The 1577-nt window shown below is 46.2% G+C and overlaps 1 protein-coding gene across 1 annotated transcript in view; it reads right to left on the reverse strand.

The window, feature by feature from the left end:
• PLA2G7 (phospholipase A2 group VII) overlaps positions 1–1577 on the reverse strand; it is a 30894-nt gene that overhangs the window by 20737 nt on the left and 8580 nt on the right. The window contains 1 exon segment of the mRNA XM_015572162.1: positions 1168–1331. Coding sequence (XP_015427648.1) covers positions 1168–1297 — 130 coding nt within the window. The 5' untranslated portion in view covers positions 1298–1331.

Raw genomic sequence — 1577 nt, forward strand, 5'->3', positions numbered from 1 at the left:
TCTGGAATTACAGAGATGAATAAAGCAGTGTCTTCAGCTTCTGCCAGTCCAATAACAGCTCTCCAGTCATTTTCAAACATGAATGATAATGGGAAAATTAATTTAATTGGACTGTAGGCTCCTCGAACTTGACTACAAACTCATTAGCATAGTCACCAATGTATTGCTGATGCTTCAGTTTCCTGATAGATGTTGAATGAATGGACCTGTGAGATATTGTGCCATTTCCTATGCAAATGTAGATGTAAGGTGAAGTCCCTCTCCTACTGATGCATTCATTGCCCCAACTATGACGTAGGGTGAAATTTATCTATAAGGTACTGGGTTATTAAAAGCCTTTTGCAAATGCTACGGCAATGAGTCACCACCAAGCCTGAATAACTTGATACAGAGGGACCATATCTATCCAGGTGCACAGGTCTGTGGGTACAGATATTAGGACACCATTCAGAAGCCACCCACACTGCTCATTATCTGAGGAGGCTAGATAAAGGAATTCATGGATCACAACCCTCTGGGGTTAGCAGGAAAGCACAAAGTTCCAGAGGCAATCTCTTTGAAATAAAGTCCCTTCTTAGTGATGGGAGATGTATGTGTCTAGAGATGACTGTCCCACTCTGGCCTCACTTCCTGGGCTTGTCTGTTCCTTCCTTGCCTCTCCTTCCCTCCCACCACAAGGTAAGAAAGAGCAAGTGATGCAGTCCATTCTTATCTGGGGCTCCTTAGCACCTACTTCTCCCTGTCATTAGGTAGAAAAGATTGTTTCCCTCTGGATCCCCACAGCCTACATTGCCACTCTCACATCAGCATTACCAGGACTACAGCTGTTGAGCGTGACACCTGACTCTTCTCCCCTGCGTAGTGGCAGGTTTTGAGGTTGCTCCTGAGGGAACTCCAGGGGATCTGGGTTACTATGTTGGAGTGGGAGTGGGTCAGGGAAGTGAGGGAGTTCTCCATGGGGACTGCAAGCTGAGCTTCTGGTTTGTCTGGTTCTGTCCTGCAGGCATCATATTTGAAGACAGGTGCTTGGAATGAAGCGACAAGGAGGTCCAATCCCACACCCCAGGAGATCAGAGGGCCTCCATGAGCATCTTCCTAATCAAACTTGCTTACAGGCCAACTTCTCTGAGGCCACTGTGAGTCTGGCAACAGTTCAGTGGCATAAGCCTTGAAAAATGTACCTCTTACCTTCTGGTTTACCATGGACAACAGGCTTTACATCTTGCCAGTCAAAAGGATGAACCAGGGTGAGGCAGCTGCAGAGGCAGAAGAGCGCATGCAATTTGGGTGGCAACATCTCGGAAGCTGAGCAGTGGTTTCAGCTTAACCTTCTTCAAGGCAGATTATTAAAAGAAAAAAACAAAACAAAACATGCAATAAAGAGATTTATATAGGCTGACAAATCATTGTTATTAGATACTAGTAATATGATTTTATAAATTACTAGAGGCCCAGCACGAGAAATCACATGAGACCTAGATCTGGTGTGCCCCGGGACCCAGCATCAAGTCCTGCCGGCACCGCGGGACCCATCAATGCACCTGCTTGTGACTGGTCTTTGGTCGTTACGGTGTTAC

The sequence above is a fragment of the Myotis davidii genome, unplaced genomic scaffold (assembly GCF_000327345.1).
Source record: "Myotis davidii unplaced genomic scaffold, ASM32734v1 scaffold167, whole genome shotgun sequence".
NCBI lineage: Eukaryota > Metazoa > Chordata > Mammalia > Chiroptera > Vespertilionidae > Myotis > Myotis davidii.